Here is a 15992-nt window from a genome sequence, read left to right on the forward strand (position 1 = left end):
GAGGCTGTGGGGGTGGGGGGTTGCTGGTGGGGGCCAGAGCCACCTGCAAGTGCACTCGCTCCCAGGTTTGGCAGTGGAGGCTGGCAGCTGGGCTGTTCATCAAACATCAGTGTGGCCTCTCCATCGTCTGTGCACATGGGCGGCCTTGGGTTTCCTTGCAGAGTGCTGGCTGGGTTCCGGAGTGAGCACATGGCGCCTTCATGCCTTGAATCACGAGTGGCATTTCCAGTGTGCTCTATCAGTGGAGGCTGTCACAAGTTTTCCGGCACATGGGGGTGGGACACGACTCCTGTCACTGAACAAGGAGAGTGCTGAAGTCACTTTGCAAGGAGGGTGAGTGAGAGGGAAGACAGTGTTGCGGTCATATTTGGAAAATTCAGTCTGCCACATTACCCAAGGTCTAGCTCTGTGACCTCTCACTTTTTCCTTGAGCTCCGCTGGTACATTGCTTGTCCTCTGGTTCAGTACTTTTTAATTAAGTGCAAAAATAAATTCTCTTGAATATGCTATTCCACAAAGTCTTGCTTTCCGGCTCCCACTGACATCATGGGCACAGAAGACACTGGTCCGGGGTGCCAGGACCCCCACTACGAAACTTCATAGCCCCATCCAGGTATGCACTTGACAGAGCTAGGCATCCACACATACCCTCTGCCTCCTCATTTCTCAGTTGAAATAGATTGTCAGTTTCTTAATATTAAGGAGAGGAGCATGGACTGCTTTGCAAACTTGACAGCGCCCTGAAGCTCAGTGCTACACAGGCGATGTGTCCGCTCAGGCCAAACGTGTTGTCACAGCCTGTAGGAAGAGTGACTTCAACTTTGCTGCCTGCGAGGACCACTGATTTAGGAGAAAAGACTAGATCCTGCACTGTTCCTTTGGCTGAGAGCTGATATTTTCTTCTCCAACAAAGTAAAAACCAGCCATGAAGTGTCACTGAAGTGTCATCCATACCAAGACTTATTCTTGCAGAAGGAAAGCCTGTATCCAATGTCTCCATGGCCCCAGACATCCGTGGAGTAGCCGTACTGAGAGCGACGGTCATGGTGAGCACAGGCAGATGTGCATCTCCCAGGTGTTAGGCGTCTGGCATGCATGGTTTCATTTGGTTCCCATGACAACCCTCTGTGGTAGGTCCTACTGTTACCCCATTTCTGACGCATAGAAAATTCAGGTCTCTTGTTCAAGGGGTAGGTAGTAGGAGCTGAAGACAAGCCAGGAGGTCTGCATCCAGCTCCTTATTGCAGTGCTGCCTTGACTCTCTTTCCTTTCCTTGTCTGGAGTCTCAGTCTGCTCTCACAGCTCCATAATGAGCATCCTCATGCCCTATGACCCACCGTTTCCCAGGGCATGGCCAGCAAGCCTGCCGCATGCAATCCAAGCTAGGCACGTCCTTCCTTCACTCGGTAGCCACTGGTAGTGGGTTGCATGTGCCCCAGGTTCCCTGACCCTAGCCTTGCCTGCTGTGTGGAGGGATGGTGCTGTGGGACCACCCTGAAGAAGTGGCATGTGTGGCTTCCACAGGCCCACTGGGCTCAGATCATGCTTCTTCAAAGCCTTGGTGGAGTGCTGGCCTGGGGTGGGCCTGGGCATGTGTGCAGTGAGCTCTGCCTTGGGGAAGGCTTTGGTGACAATGGGGCCAAGAGGAAAGAGAGCGACATGACTCAGCTGTCCTGTGTAGATTGGCTGTGTTTGATCTGGGGATAGCACCCAATATCCGTCACTCAGAAAGTTTCAAGGGCCTGCAGGACCGATGGGGGCATTTGGGCCACTTCAGCCCTGGAGTTGTGACTGTGTTCAGGCTCAGTAAGTGAAGACTGGTTAGACTCAGCAGACACTGAGTAATGTTCCAGAACTGTAGTCGGGCTCTGGTGTGTAGGATAGATCAGGGTGGGCGAGCCGAGCCCAGAGGCCTTGATGACACCAGTAACGAAGGAACGGTAAACCCTCCCTCCATTCACTCATTCATCAACTGCAGGGGGAATGGCAGGCCTGGGATTCGCCATGGAGTCCTGGATCCAAAGCCCAGTCCCACCCACTTCATCTCTCTGAACTTGCATTTCCTCATCTGCAAATGAGGTGACTATGACCCTCACCCAGCAGTTATGTAAAAGACTGTTTTGGACTGTATGTTCATGTCCCTCCAAAACTCATAAGTTGAAGCATGAACGCCCAGTGTGAGGTGGGGCCTTTGATGAGTAATTAGGGTTAGATGAGGTCATGAGGGTGGGACCCTCCTGTTGGGATCAATGGCCTTAGAAAAAGAGGAAGAGAGAGCCCTCCCTCTCCACATGCACACCTAAGGAAAGGCCCCGTTAGCACAGGAGAGGGGGTTTCTGCAAGCCAGGAAGAGAGCCCTCACAAGCTGACAGTCTAGTCTCAGACCTCCACCTTTCAGGCTGTGAGAATATAAGTTTCTGTTAGTTCAGTCACCCAGTCTGTGATAGTGTGCTATGGATACCCAGGCAAACTAATGCAGATTTTGGTTGCAGGAAGTGGGGTGGTACTCTTACAAATACCTAAAAATGTGGGTGCAGCTGTGGAACCTGATGGTGGGTAGAGCCTGGGAGAATTTGAGGTGCCTGATCTATGGACATTCAAGACAGTTCTGATGAAGGCTCTTTTCTTAGAGAATACCTAAATAATCATGAACAGGACATTGGTGGAAAATATAAATGTTAAAGAATAGTGTCTCTTAGGTCTCAGAGGGAAATGAGGAATGCATTATTGGAAACGGGAAGGAGGGCACTCCCCATTATAAAGCAGCAAAGAATTTAGCTGAACTGTGTTCTCCTGTGGACCTTTGAGTGATGCCATTGTTGGTTAGCTGAGGAAATTTCTAAACAAAGTGTCTTAGGACTGGCTTAGCTCCTGACTGCTTAGAGTAGAGTGCAAGAGGAAGAAGGAATTGTTTACCAAAAAGGAACCAGAACTTGGGCACTTAGGAAATTTCTTAGGCTATCCAAATTGCAAAAAAAAAAAAAAAATCAGAACACGTGTTCTGAGAAGAATGTAAATGTGAGCCTGAACAATGATTTGAGATGTCAGGTGTGGCTCGTGGAGGTGACTAGCCATCTCCACAGGAGCCAGGAGTGTAGGGACACTGCCACTTTGAACAAGCAGGAACAGAGCAAGTGGGATGGAATGAAGGGTGGCTGTAGGACTTCTTGGATCCTACAGGACAAGACCATAGAGCTATCTGGCTGCAAATGTGCACTATTTTTCACAGAAGGTGACGAAGGACCTTAAGGTGATTCAGAGATCATGAGGGCCAAACCCTCAGTTCCAACAGGCAGGTGGCCTGATGGAAGCCTTGCATGCAGGTCTACAAGGGAGACAGTGAACCAGATAGGTATTCTCAAACATCAGGGTGGGTTTGTCTTACTTCCAGTGGGGTTTGTCTTACTAAGTTTTGGATTGCCTGGGACATGTAGCTCCTTCTCTTTCCCATTTCTGCCATTTGGAATGGGAATGTCTCATTTACGCCTGTGCCCTATGGTGCCTGGGGTTGCATGGTGTGTCTGGCTTCACAGGCTCCTAGCTAGAGCTCCAGCCTCACTCAGGTCTGATTTGAATACTGAGATAATACTTTGGACATTGGACTTTGGAGTTGAAGCCTGAATTAATTAAGACTTTGGGAGTTGTTGGAATGGAATAAATGCATTCTGCATATAAGAAGGACATGAATTTGGAGGGTAAGGGCAGAATGTTATGAACTGAATACTTGGGTACCCTGCCCAATGAATGGGCATATGATGAATCCCCAATGTAGTGACAGGTGGAGATGACCTTGGGGAGGTAATTACTAGAAAAGGTCATGAGAGTGGGGCCCTGTCATGGGATTACTAAGTGGCTTTAGAAGAAGAGGAAGAGAGAGGGCTCCCTCTGCAGGCCCCCACAGCAAGGAAAGTCCCAGAGAAACCAACCATCTATAGCTGGGAAAAGAGCCCTCACTGAGAACCTGACCATGTTGGCACCTCGATTATGGGTTTGCAGCCTCTAGGCTAGGAGAAGATACATGTCTGCTCTTTAAGCCACCCAGTATTTGTTATTTTTTAGGGCAACGCGAGCCAACTAAGACAAGGTACATTAAAGTAGAAATGGTATACGCAACCCCAGGCATGTGATCAATGCTCAGCTTTCTGTCCTCCTCTGTAAATCAGAAGTGTGTGTGTGGGGGGGGTGTCATTGCCTCCTTGACAGAGAAGGAAGTAAAAGCATGAGAGTCAGGCCTCTGGAAAGGGGCAAGACCTGCTACATGAGTGAGAATGATAAACACAGATCAGGGGTGGGTGAGTGTGGGCTGCCATGACTTACGAGTTTGGAGGAAAGGCCTTCATCCTGATGTGGCCCCCACAGCCCCAAGCAGGTGGGGGACCCTCAGGCTGCTGCCCTCTGCCAAGGAGGAGGACAGGAATTGGCGGCATGGTGCCAAGGCGCTGGTCAGCAGAGGGTGCTGGGAGGACATACCCGCAGCCCCTGGCTCTACCTCATTCCCTCTTTCTGTGCCCCTTGATCCTCTGGGCTCACCCGGCCCCTCACCCAGGCATGGGCACGGGGGACACGATCACCTCTGCATCTCTCTCAACGGGCTGGGCAGAGGGAGCCTCCCCACTCCTACAATTCACAGCTCCAGGCATATTTTGATGGTTTTATTTGTGTGATTTCTACCTTTAAGAAGTGTCTAGATGAAGTTGCAGATGAGAGACCTAGAGCTCATTTGAGACCTTGGGGCTAGAGATGCTTCCCCTGCAGAAGAGAGAATTGAAGAGCCAATCATGTGTCACAGCTTCCGGCAAGAGAACATGAACGAGTGATGAAAGGGACCGAGTCCAGCAGCGTCTGTACCTGGGGCTGGGGAGAAGGTGCGGCGCAACAGGAAGAACCCAGCTGCTGAGCAGAAGGGTGTGGAAAGAAACCGTGATACAGGGTCGAGGAGTCCAGCAGAGGGCCTTTCTCAATGGGCAGGAGATGCCGGTGCCCTGGGCAGGTCAGGTTCAGGGTGACCAGAGGCCCAAATGAGGTGGGTCCCTGGTGTCTGTCTGCTCTCAAGTTCTAGTCCCCACCATATTGCCACCATCTTTATTTACTGTGTTTTCTGGAAGCTGGAAAGGGCACCTGGTGCTTTCCAGCCAGCAAGCTGAGTGCGAACAAAACAAGGAAAAACAACGTGGTTAGTATGGTTTGCTTCTTGCAATGTTCCTGCCCTACAAACAGAGACTGGGGTGCTTCTGCAAATTGGGAGCTTCTGAGTGTACTGTCTCCGGGACTTGGAGCATATTTTTCAACTTCTTTTTGCACAAGGGGCTTCCAGAGTCTCAGAGGCAGGTGGCTGGCACCCGAGTCCTACTCGATTTTTTTTTGTGGTGGGTAACTGCACGTGATAGGTTTCCTCTGACCTCAGGCTGTGCTCCCAGGACATGAGTGCTGGCTGAGGGCCAGGCGAATAGATGAAGACCACAGGCATACACAACCACCATCGCTGAGAGTCTTGACAGCTACTCCCTGCCGAAAGCCTGCTCAGTGCCGGGCACTCTGCTTGGGGCTTTACCTGCCATCCTCACCAGTCCTCTGATCACTGGCACTGAGGCCAATGCCAATATCCGCTCCTGAGGAAGCAGCCCAGAGGAGCCAAGAGCTGTCGGGTCACAAGAGTGATGGGTAACTGGCCAACCCTCTGTTTTATCATCATGCAGCCCTTGTGTTCTGTAATCATTGCTCTGTGTAAATACCTTGGTGCCCATCTATGAAGTGACCTGAACACACAGAAACCTCAGCAGTGAGCCTCCCACTTACCGACTAAGGTTGTACCTCAGTTTGCAGGACAAAGCAGTAAAGCTGGCATTCAAATTTGGAATTGAATCCTGGGTTTAAATCCAGATGGGATGACTTTCTAGTTGATTGCCCTGTGTCCACTGATTACAATCTCAGAGATTGTGTTTTTTCTGTTGGGTTGTTTCAAGAATGTAAGAGCTAATGATGTCCAAGACTTAGTGCCTGGTTCATAGCGAGCTCTCAAGAAGTAGTCTGCGTATAATTAGTTATCTATATATATATATACATATTGTCCATTTTACATATGAGGAAGCTGAGCCTAAGAGCAGTCAAGTGACTTGTTCAAGACCGGTCAGCTGGTAAATGACAGTGACACCTAGTTCCATCAATCTCCAGAGCTGTCATGATGTGCCATCTAATTGAGGTTCCTCAGGGAGACAGTATCTTGTACTCCAGGAGCTTTTCCTGCTGCACTGAACTTGACTGGTCAACCTGAACTCCTGCTTCCTCTTCTGTCCATTCAGAATGCCCAGCACAGTGCCACAGGCAGAGCACTGAACGAAGGCTTCACTTAATGGTTCCAATCCTCGGAAGAGCAGGAAGTGGTTCCTTTACCCATCAGGAAGTGATGGCTCCTCTACCCATCACCGTTGTGACCAAGGAGAAGGAAGTGGCTCCTATACCCATCACCCTTGTGACCTGGCAGCTCTTGGCTTCTCTGCAAGAGAAGCAGCATACTGCAGCAGGCATCTCTCCCATCAAAAACAAAAGCCAGAGAAAGCACGATCAGATTGGCACATTATTATCTGCTGCTTCCCTTCCCCATTATTTTCATGACTCAGTCTTCAACTTTGCTCTCCTGTGAGGGCTGTATTTTTGAAGATGTGTTTCCATGTTTAAAATAGCCAATAGCTAAATGCACAATTTTCCTCTCTCTTAATTAGCTTGTGAACTTCCTCCTTTTTATTTATTATAGATCTTGCATTTCTCTACCCTTTCTGAAGATGCACTACAAATTTATATTGTTATAACCCCTTCTCTGCTCTTCCAGTAACTGTATTTCAGGCAGAGATGTGCCTTTCCCCACCTAAATTTTTACAAGGCATAACTTTTAATTACCCTTTCCCCACCTCCAGTAGGAAACCTTCCAAACATGATATTTTAATCGAAAGTCTTCCAAGTGGTCCCTTGCTGTCTGGGAGCCAGACTTAGTAGCTAAAGATAAGGATGTGCCATGTCCCTTGGTTTCTTATTTTGATGATCTAAAGTTTCCTCAAAGCCCCCAGCACTGTTTGTCATGCCCAAACCATGTGCCCCAGGCCTCTGAGTATACCCTAGTCTCACAGTTCCATCCTAAGTGTACAGCTGCAAGTCATTCTCAGAGGTGTGAGGACCAATGCCCCCACTTCTCCAAGCTCTGGTCTTCCTGGAGGCCACTGATGCCTGCCCTGAGATGTTCTTGACTGCCCGTAAGTTGATGTGGCATCTGAGAACTATCTGACCATCTTCTAAACTGGTTTTGTTTTCTTTTTCATTCTGTTGTGTCAGCCAGAGTCTGCCATGGCCACACGGGCACAGAGCAAGTGCACAGCCGCAGCAGGACGCACGCCCCCCACCTCCTATTGCCCGCTGGCAGGAGCTAGTATCACCTTCCCTCCAAATGCCCTGCGATGGTCACCATCCCTGTCTTTGGTCCCATGGTCCCCACTCTGTCTCCTCATCCATGGCTGCGTACTGATGACCTTGCCACCCAAGTCACTCGCTCACCTGCCGTTCTCCCTCCCACACCTCTGCCCCCAACCACAGCTCCTGGCAGCTCCCAGTGTCTGCCCAGCAGACTTCCAGTAACCTCTGCTTGCTTTCATGGCCCCAGGATATGCTTTCCCTTGCCTTTCTCATCTCACAGACATCTTCTCTCCTCCTTCCACACCTTCTCATGCCAGATCACCCCCAGGCCCTCTCCCTTTTCTTATATCCAATCAGCCCAGTCCTCAAGACCACCACCCCAAGAGCCTCCTCTTATAAGACCACCTCGTCCATAAGCTAATAGCAAAAGTTCTCACTGGCTCATCACGTCTAGTACCATTATGTTCAAAGCAACAGGTGGCACCTTTTTCCTTTATTATGTTTCCCCCGTTAAACTGAAAGAAATACACATTTGACTCAAACAAATACAAAATCGCATCACAAAAACTACTACTGCCCAGAGCCTTCCTCCTGTGCCTGCTCAATCCTGTAACTAATATTAACCATCTGGAAGGAGTATTTCTATGCTTTTCTCAGCCTGAAGATGCTCCCAGGTCACTGAGTGTCCACACATCATCTGAACATGACCCATGACTTGTGACCACTGTCTCCTGCGTCTCAGCTCATGCAAACACAGAGTGAAAATGTGTGATTGTGTTTGATCCTTTGTTCTCAAAGGTAGAGTTCTCAGTCATCCTTCTGACTTTGAACAGAGTGTGCACCCATCCCCGGGTCCAATCAACTAGGGATTCTTCTTCAGGCTGAGGTTTTCCTAGACTGTTAGGGCTAAGCCTTGCAATCAAGTCTGAGTTGACATACTACCCACCATAGGTGGCTCAGTGTTCAGTGTGTGCCTGACCAGAGATTTTAAATATTTCCCTGCACAAAAAAAAATTAAGAATCTGGTTGAGGGGAACTAGGCTGTGGCCACTTTCTTTAACATAGGTTAACAAAGGAGACAACTTGATCAAATAACGTGGTACTTATAGGTCACATTTACGGATTTACTTCACTTTAACGAAATGAATTGTATCCCTAAAAGCTCTTCTCTCACATTTTATAAATCAAGTTCTATTCCCTTTGGCTTTGTATAATTTCACAGAGAATTTTCCATAATTTTTGGTTGATTCTTAATGGGCAGAAGTTCTTAATTTGAACTTTCAATTTCTTTTCCCTTTTGCCAAGTTTTTACATTAATGTTCCGTAAAACAGTTAAGGCCCCTAGGGAGGCCCCTATTTTAACCATAACAGAAAAGCTATTATTTTATTATTTGTAAAATGTTGTACAGTTTTCCTATAATGAATGAACACCTTCAAATAACTCTTCTTTTGAATGTTATGTTTCCAGATGGTTCTTTCAAAGTAGGGTATGACTTTATTTTAGAGTGTGTATGTGTCCATATGTGTTAGTGTGTGTGTGTACACACATAAATTTTTTTAATGCAACTCATAAGCTCTTCTCTCACATGATGATGCTCTGGTTAGATGCTGAGGGAGGCTTTCAGAACTGCATGCGTATTTCGAGAGCCAGAGCTTCCAGAATTACCTTATCCAGTACCCGCAGCCCTTGGCTCAAGCCTGTTCCTGGGCCTGATGTGGCCTGTCTTGCTTGCTGAGCCTCTATTCATACATCAGCCTGTGCCTCTGAGAGTGTGACCAGGCAGGATGACCCCACCTGGAAGCTGGTAGACAGCTCAGACCCTCAGCTTAGAATCAGCACACCCACGTAGGCCAACACCGCAAAGCACAGCTTTAAAATCCATACCTGTTCCTCCGGCTGGGCATTTAGCAGGTGCTCAGCAAACCAGTTTCCTTGTTTGCTCCACTTCCCATGAATCCGGTCTCTTCTCTGGGTGTTTACAGCACTATCTGTAGTCTCCTGATGATTTCAGCAGGTTGACACGTGACCATTGGCTTGTAATTGATCCTTTTGCGGGTCCTAGATCAGAATCACTTTTTTTGGCCCCCATTTCAGACCTGCTTGGTTGGAATCTTTGAGGGTGGAGCCAACATTGACACTTTATCCAATTTCCTTGTTGGTTCTTTGTACCTGAAGTCGGAGAGCCAAGGGACCCCGTGTTGGCCTGTTGGGGTCTCTCAAGGTAAGATGAGGAGTCTCAGTGAGACACCTGCCTCAGGTGGAAGTGAAGTTGCTTTTATTCATTGAGCAAAAACATACTGGGAGCTAAGTAGGTGGTGGGTGTTTTGCAAAAACCTAAAAATAGCACATCATATAAACACATCATAAAAGCAGCCACACAATCAAATACCTGTGACATGCATTCATAGTTTAAAAAGGACTCTTCCATTTGTCATCTTAACAACCCAGTGTTGGCGGAGCCAGGACTCGGAGCCAGGCTTTCATGCCGCTGGCCTGGGCTGCCCCTGCGCTTCTGTCCTGTTCCAGCGGCAGAGGAAGGGGAGGGAGTCAGGCCTCGAGGGAGGGTTGCCTGCATGGGATGCAGTGAAGGGCCTCGCAGAGGAGTAGGAGCATCCCATCACTCGTTTGGAAAGATGAGGGCACATTTCTCTGCATATGTGCCTTCCACACGCAGGACTTGTAAGAGGGAGGAGTTTTGTCCCCACACTTCAGACTGTTCGGGGGCCCCCCACAAGGCTGAAATGGCTGCACCATGGCCTGGGGATAGAAAGTGACCCTCCTGTGGAGAGGGGGATGGAGGCCACAGATGGAGGCAGTGGAATGCTGGCCAGAAACGGTGTAGGACAGCAATGACTCTCCTAAAACATACCTAAAACAACCCCAAAATTATAAGGGGGGGTCACCATTCTCTGCTTCTGACCAGGCTCAGGAAATCCCTAATTTAGTTATTTTCCCAGGAGAAACCCAGGCAAATCCATCTTTCTTTTAACAAACTTCTAGTCCAGATTAACATGAAATTGTGTCCTCTAAAACTTTTCATTGCCTGTGGTGTTGCTCCTAAAATTGATTGGCAGGTCTGTTCCCACCACCATTAAAGTGCCCATCGGCGGATCCTTACCTGCATCACCCAGAATAGGGCGACCGCCAGGGGGAGGGCTTGGAACATCTGTGAATTCTGTGTGCGTGGTAATTGCCAGGTCACCAATTCCACAGCAATTTGTAATAACCAAGTACTGGAGGCATTAGCAGAATTCAGTCATGGACAGCGGAGGAGAGGGTTTTCCAGTCGTGATATCCGTGTTTGCCAAAGTCAAAATAAGAAAATCATCTATCATATTCAATTGTGGAGAGCTGAGACAAGAATATTATCCATCACTTTTGTGTACCTCTTTCCAAACCACTGCTAAGGCCATACTTCCCAACAAACGCGCTAAGTGACCCAGTGGCTCTGTCTTCTCTCTGCACAGCATGCCTTATGGTGACGTGGCTCAAGGCTTCAGGGGTTTCTGTCCCGAGACAGCACCTTGTAAAAGAGTTTCTGTTGATCAAACCTCTTCTCTGCTGGTGGCAGAAGGACACCACCCTAAGAGTCACAAGTGCTGTCATGCTGGTTGACATGGTGTGTCAGGTAGGGCTGTGGTTTCACCCCTGAAACTCTAAGAGGCAGCTCCCCACTTGCCCTGGGCACATCCTCATTCTGTCTCCTTCTGCTTTTAACACCTATGAAGCAGAGGCCAGGGACACGGCTCTGAATGGCAGTGAGATAATTGGATATAGTGGAGCCAGTGCTTGTTCCCAGGTGATGGGGGCAGTCACTGTGGAAAGTTTTTCCCACCTGGAGCCCTTTTGGCTGGGACTCCGGCTGGCATCTCTCACGGCAGGTGATGCCCCACTGAGTGTGTGCCTCCTGACGCATGGATTGCTAGTGGAACCCCATGCCCGTTGAGCGTCTGATAGTCCAGTGTCATGGCCTAGAGGTCCACCCTGTCAAACTGCTCTCCGTGTGTTTGCTTCGCACCGGGTCCTGGGAGCCCACTGGCCTACCACTAGGGCTGCCCCTTGGGCCCAGCCTAAGTCAGTCCCCTCAGGGATAGCAGTGAGGGCAGGCGGTGGCTCCTCCTGCCTCCACGCGCTGGCGGGGCTGCCAATCCCATGCACACTCTGCATAATTTTATGTCACTGTATATGTATTCTATGTGTACTTATGCAATTAAATTACTTTAACTGGTCACTTTCAGCTTCACCCTGCCACAGGGTTAGTGACTGGAATGTGAGCATTTGATAGCAGATAGCTTTTGTGATGCCTGGCCTGGCAGGGTCTGGGTGTTGTGTCTGGGTGTCCTTCTGCAGCCCCCAGAGGGCCATGAACCATCAGACGCCACCCCTCACGCCTACACCGTGTCCCACCTCCAATGCCCTCCCCTTCATAACCTCGGGTTAGGAGACTATCATCATGAAGAGCAGACACACCTGGCCAGCTGTGCACACCTCTCTGTGGCCATGGCCATGGCTGTGGCTGTGGCAGTGGCCTCAGAGCCCCAGCTACTTGGGAGACAAGGACGCCTCTGAGCCAGCTCTGTGGTGCCCCCTGGTGGCCAAACTCATGAAGTTCTCCCAAGTGTGTCACCACTATGTGGATGTGGAAGGAGGACAGAGCTGGGGCGACATAAAGACAGGGGGTTGCCCTTCGCTGTGTTACCCCACACCCACCTGCTCCCCACTAGCCTGGGGCTCACCCATACTCGCCAGTCCTCACCAGGGAGAGTATCCAGGACATCTACTTCCATTCTTTCTATCAACATCCATACTAAGAGTAGAGAAAAACATACAGACCTGTTCATACTAAAGTGTTACTGGCTTAGCTTAAGGATATGCACATCTCTGGATATGTGCATTTTAAGAATATTTCGGGACCACTTAGCCCGCCCTCCCACAGAAGCCTCTAACCATGCAGACAAGTAGGTTGGGAAAAGGAAATCCTCCATCAGACCACCTCAAGGTCTTCTCAGCCCTGTGACCAAAGCAGTTTCTGATGGTCATCGCCGACTCAGTGGCTCTAGCTTCAGCCTTCCTTTTGCTGTCGCTGTCCTACACCATGTGCCCATATTCCCCTGCCACCTGATTTCCACTGAACATTAGAAAACTAAACTCTTGGGGTCCATGGGTGGCTCAGTTGATTAGGTATCTGCCTTTGGCTCAGGTCATGATCTCAAGGGCCCAAGTCGGGCTCCTGCTCAGTGGGCAGTCCATTTGTCCCTCTGCCCCCCAACCTCACTCGTGCATGCTCTCTTTCAAGTGTTCTTTCTCTCGAATAAATAAAATCTTTAAAATAAATAAAATTCAAGTAAGATCATAAAGATGGTCAAATCCCAGAGCAAGGGTGTTGTTCTAAAAGCACTTCTGCATGCACACACTTTCTCTTTCACACACGTACCTCGCTCATTGGCAATGGTTCACTCTTGCTTCCGTGCTTCCATGTAATCAGCACATGCTGAAGCTGACATGCCCATTCACTAACAGTGATATGCAGAATTCAGGGCAGCCATGGTGGCTGGTCCTGGTCACCCGAGGGCATTGCCCAGATCCTTCTCTAGGTCTGTGTCACCACCCCAGCCTGTTCTCTGTTTTTTATTGAGATCTTGCTTTAAGCCCCTAGGATGCCCCTTCAGTACAAAGGGAATAGTGAGCAGGGCCCCCAGGGGAGACTCTGCTCACGGTCCTGCCAGCCGGTGGCTTTGTGGGGCGCTGTGCAGTCCTCCAGGGGAACTGGGAGTAAGCTGAAGCAGGAGAGCAGTCTGCACATCCTAGGGGGACAGCGTATTGATGGCCCCATGATTATAAGGGCAGATACTTCTGATTATGTCACAGGTGTTGTGTGTGAAGAGCCATGACCTGCTAGCTGTCACATCCCATAGCAGCCCTTTCTCTTAAGATAAGGAAGCTACCTGCTGGGGAAAGAGGTCTTATCAGGATGTTTCCCACTGAGGGAATTCACCGAGAGAGAAGTCACCCTCACTGGGGAGTTGCCCTGGGCTCTGGGACAAGTGGTCCTTCCCACCTGCAAAGAACTTTCTCAGGGAATCTATGCGGTATACACACACACACACACACACACACACACACACACACCACTGCTGGTTTCCTGTGTGGTATAAAGAAATCTGTGCAGAGAAGAGTTTGCCTACAGCGCTGCCCAGGGTTTCCAAACAAAGATGCGTCCAGGCTACATGGGCTCTGGTTCTATAAACTGGTTGAAGGAGCTAATCTCAGGAAGCGTGATGTAGAGTCATTTCACTCCCCTCTTAGGTAAAAAAAAAAAAGCAAATTATGTTGACTGCTGGCTCCTTCATCACAGCAAGTGAATTGCCCATATGGAATGGTCCTGTGATGGCGAGGTGGGGGGTGTTGTCGGGAAGGCCCCCCCTGCCGACAGAATCGTTTCCTGGAAGTAGTGCCTTCTGGGCTGCCTCTGGGCCTCCTGGGTCCATTTGGGTCACTTGCACCAGGTTTGGGAAAGAAAGGAAAACAAGAGTTGGAGAAACTTTCAGTCTTAACTTTGTTTTCTTCCTCTAACCAGCTTTACTAGATTTGTTTAAAGTTTCTAAGTAGGATGATACTTCCCTCCTCACTTGTCAACAGCAAAGGCATTTAGGAGTGTTAACCCACGGGATTTCAATTCTGTGTGTCTTTCCAGAAAGAGAAGAAGAGTGGGCTGCTGAAGCTTCTCGCTGGGGCATCCACCAAGAAGAAATCTCGCTCCCCACCATCCGTCTCTCCAACTCACGACTCCCAGGTGGCAGTGGACTCCTCACTCCAGGGTGCAGTGGGGCCTGAAGTGTCCTCACTGTCCATCCACGGCAGGGCAGGGTCCTGCCCCATAGAGAGCGAGATGCAGGGTGCCGTGGGCATGGAACCGCTGCACAGAAAGGCGGGCTCCTTGGATCTGAACTTCTCCTCGTCCCCCTCCAGGCAAGCATCTCTCTCCATGGCTGCCATCCGTCCCGAACCCAAGCCTTTGTCCAGGGAGAGGTAAGGGGGGAGGGTGGGCTCACGTCCTCTGGCACCTTGGTGTGGGCTGGTCTCTGAGATTAGAGCCATTGAGGGAAAGAGTAACAAAGGGGATTTTCTGTGGAATAAATTTATCCAGCATCCCTCTTACCACATCTCCTCCTGAGCCTGGCTCCTGAGCTTGGCTGGTGACCATCGGATAAAACACATTTGGGAATGAAGGGGGGCATATTTCATGTTCCGAATCCACCTGGATCCTGAGTTTGGGATTTGCAAGGGATTCATCAGGACATTTGGCAGAACTGATGGGGTACTGAGCCCAAAGAAAGCGATGATGTTAGTGAGAGACTACGCCCCCTCAGCCCTGTGGAAACCTGGAGTGCCCTACCCCGGAAGCCAGCTACGACATCTTAAAGTTATAAAACATTACCCCCAGATTGGCTTCAAGGTTTATAGTCTGTTGGGTTGAACCATACAAAATTGCCAGTATTCACTGTTTTTTACCAAAACCAGAAACGTCATAGTTAAGCTTAGAGTTTTACAGAGCAACGAACAATCTACAGGGTGGCCTCAGGTGCTTGAACTTTACAAGGGGTCAGAAACTGGTGTCCTGTTCAGTGGAGGGGCCCATTTGAGGTAGTTCTTCAAGAGCTTCGAATAAGGGTTGGAAGGCACTGCAGGGAGAGAGGATGGTGTCAAATTAAGACAGGGGGGAAGTACTCTTCCCCTTCTAAGTGGCTTCTTGTTGGAACACTGCTTAAATAGTAAAACTGTGAGCAGTCTCCTGAGAGAGCAAACTTGACATTTCTGTCAGAATGCCCCTCCCCTCAGCCACACTGACTGACAGCCAGCCCTTTCCTGTGTCTCCTGGTGCTTGAAGCCTGAGAAGGCCAACACTGTCCTGAGCACCCACTAACCTCCAGCACCAAGGCAAGGCTAGCTGAGGTTCCGTGTAAATGGGGGATGACATAACTTCTGTCAAGGCCCAGGTGGGGAAATCCACAGACGTCGTAGGTCATAAGGTCTCCGTCGCAACCACTCAGCTCTGCCATGACAGCGTGAAGGCAGCCATAGACAACATAGAAATGACGGGTGTGGGTATTCCAGTAAAACTCCACTTACGGAAACCAAGATTTAAATTTCATGTGATTTTCTTGTGTCACGAAATAGTCTTGTTTTGATTTGGTTTTCAGCCATTTAAAAAAGTAAAAGTATGTTTTGTTCTCGGACCACACAAACCAGCCACAGGCCAGTTTGCCAAGACATACCCAGACGATGGGCTTTAGGGTTGATGCTGTGGTACTGAGATCCAGGGCATGGAGAGGACAATTTCCCCAGGTGGTGGAGCGACAGCGTGAGCTTGGTATGGATTTCTGTAATTCTGCATTTAGAATTATAGCTAGCGTTTGGGGAGTGACATTCAGACACCCAACAACCAGCATGGATTCCAGTCGAAAATACCTACCACAGCCATGCTGTGCATCAGCTTACCATCTGCTGGCATGTTCTAGGTGTCTTGTGTGTGTTACCTCAGTCCTTGCAAGAACCCTTCAAATTCAGTATCCCATCTTATAGCTGAGGA

General features: G+C 49.3%; 1 protein-coding gene across 2 annotated transcripts in view; it reads left to right on the forward strand.

Moving 5' to 3' along the window:
* SH3RF3 (SH3 domain containing ring finger 3) overlaps window positions 1-15992 on the forward strand; it is a 356455-nt gene that overhangs the window by 331873 nt on the left and 8590 nt on the right. The window contains exon 9 of one of the 2 annotated variants that reach the window (XM_059406397.1): window positions 14097-14431. In XM_059406397.1, the coding sequence (XP_059262380.1) occupies window positions 14097-14431 (335 nt within the window). The remainder of the gene's footprint in view (window positions 1-14096; window positions 14432-15992) is intronic. The other variant, XM_059406398.1, reaches the window with a different exon arrangement.

Source organism: Mustela nigripes, chromosome 7 (genome assembly GCF_022355385.1).
Source record: "Mustela nigripes isolate SB6536 chromosome 7, MUSNIG.SB6536, whole genome shotgun sequence".
Lineage (NCBI taxonomy): Eukaryota > Metazoa > Chordata > Mammalia > Carnivora > Mustelidae > Mustela > Mustela nigripes.